This window comes from Quercus suber, unplaced genomic scaffold (genome assembly GCF_002906115.3).
Source record: "Quercus suber isolate HL8 unplaced genomic scaffold, Cork oak 2.0 scaffold_1894, whole genome shotgun sequence".
NCBI classification, from domain to species: domain Eukaryota; kingdom Viridiplantae; phylum Streptophyta; class Magnoliopsida; order Fagales; family Fagaceae; genus Quercus; species Quercus suber.
In genome coordinates, this window is record NW_027071241.1 from 166 (window position 1) to 2,395 (window position 2,230).

Here is a 2,230-nt window from a genome sequence, read left to right on the forward strand (position 1 = left end):
AATTTGTTATAAAAATGTTATGAAAATATTTTGGATGTATCATTTGTTTTAGAGGAACCCTTTAAAGTTTTAAGTTCAAATTCCACTTATATGTTTTTCTTTACAGTATGATTCCTATTCATGCTTTTTTAACAACTGATGGTGTTTTAACGCCTTTTATTCATAACTTATCCCGTGGAAGTTCATCTATCTTAGAAACATTTAACCTATTTTAAGCTTGACTGGTTTCTTACCGAGGAGTTGGTGTGAGTCTTTCATTACGGAATGTACCTTCCATATTTATTTAGATTCCCATATAATCGTTGAGTTTTTTTTTTTTTTTTTGGGTTGAAAATTTTCACTCTCTAGGCTGTGTTTGTTTTGTTTATACTGTGATTTTTCAAGTGAACAGTGATTTTGCTTTAGAGTGATCTGTGTGAAAAGTTTGAGCTTGTGGTTATTGATTCCAAGTGTGATTATATGCTGTTTTTTTATTGGTTCGTAAAACCCGAGAAATCTGAAAGTTAAATTTTTTTCCTTTTTTTTGGGTCATAAATATAAAGGGTTAAAAAAAAGAAAATTCTCAGCCTTAAATTTAGGTGATATTAATCGTTAGAGCTGTGCACAAAACAATTGATTAAACAGTAAACCCTACATTGACACGCCTCCATCACTCACTCTCACACAAGCCGACCTCTTCGTTTCTCACGGTATGATTCTTCTCTTTTCTTTCTCTCTCTGATTCTGATATATATATATATATATATATATCAACTTCGTTCTGTTGCTAGCTTCGTTTCCAGCAGTCTTCGTCGTTAAATTTTTATATTTGTTTTGGTTGGACCCGATACTATTTTACCATTTTCTATTAGATAGAAACTACTGGACATATGCTGTTATTGTCATGTAGAAATAGCAATACATATAAAACACGTTACAATCTGGCTGTGATACAGAAACAAGGGTAAATAGGTAGCATATCTCTAAATCTGATTTTACAAAACAAGATAATAATAGAACAAAATATACATGGAAAAACTAAGAACAAATAGCATAAATAAATAGATAGATTGCACACAGCTCTATACGAGTACGGAGAGAGAACACTTGAAGGTTTGATACCATACGTACGGACATTGCTTTTCTGTTTTTTTTTTTTTTTTTAATTTTTAATTTAATTTAATTTGTTACTTTTTGAATTTTTAGGGTTTAGTACTTTTGAAACTATAAATTTTAATATGTTACATTCCTAATTACAGGGTTTAATATCTAACTCTTTAACCATTCTTTCTTATATATTGATTATAGAGAGCCAAGGACCTGAACTGAAGTATGAGAATTTGCAAGTCACGGCGGCGGCAAAGCTTTACCATACCAAATGACCTCGTTGTGGAAATTCTTTCAAGACTACCAGTGAAGTCTCTAATGCGATTCAAGTGCGTATCCAAAGCATGTCACACTTTGATCAGTAGTCACCAATTTGCTAAATCCCACTTTTAGAAAGCATCTCAAAACCCCAACCGCATGAACGTCCTTGTTTTGACTGACAATTGTGTTCTATCATCAGGTTATGGAGCACTGTTTCAAAGCCGTGCTGTTCATGGTCAACCTGTTGATGTTGATTTTCATGGTTTTCCATTGTGGGGTGAAAAACGTGTTGAGACAAGCTTGGCTTCTTGCAATGGCTTGGTATGCATTGAATTATATAATGTGTACAAATGGACATCCCAATATTTGGTTTGGAACCCATCTACCAAAAGTTACAAAAACATACCAAGTTCAAAATCAACATCTTATTCAGTTTCTTGTTGGGGTCGCCGTTTTGGCTTTGGCTATGATTATTCCACTGATGATTACAAGATATTAAGGCCCTACCACTCTTCCCATATTCATATGTTGCAAATCGAGATCTTTTCACTCAAGACCTTTACTTGGAGGACAATTCTGGTGGATGAGGAAAATAATTTTATCCGCAGCGTTCCATTTACCGAAAAGACTATATACTGCCATGGGGCAATTTATTGGAGTGCTCAACGTTATAGGAAGCCGTCAATCATTTATTTTGATTTAGCGGATGAGATATTTCATGAGCTGCCATGGCCAGAATCTGTTTCTTATTACTTCAGAGATGAATCATCAGATACATGGGATTTAGGTACTTTTGGAGAACACCTGTGTCTATCTGTGTGCACCGCTGAATCATGCAGTGATATATGTATTCAGCTATGGGTGATGAAGGAGTCTTGGACTA

The 2,230-nt window shown here is 34.2% G+C and overlaps 1 protein-coding gene across 1 annotated transcript; it reads left to right on the forward strand.

The window, feature by feature from the left end:
* Positions 1–1,503: 1,503 nt before the first annotated feature.
* Positions 1,504–2,134, forward strand: LOC136066105 (F-box/kelch-repeat protein At3g23880-like; the record flags this gene model as incomplete). The annotated part of the gene is made up of 1 exon (XM_065769971.1): positions 1,504–2,134. A coding segment is annotated over exon 1 (631 nt), but the record flags the coding sequence as incomplete, so codon positions are not given.
* Positions 2,135–2,230: the final 96 nt, after the last annotated feature.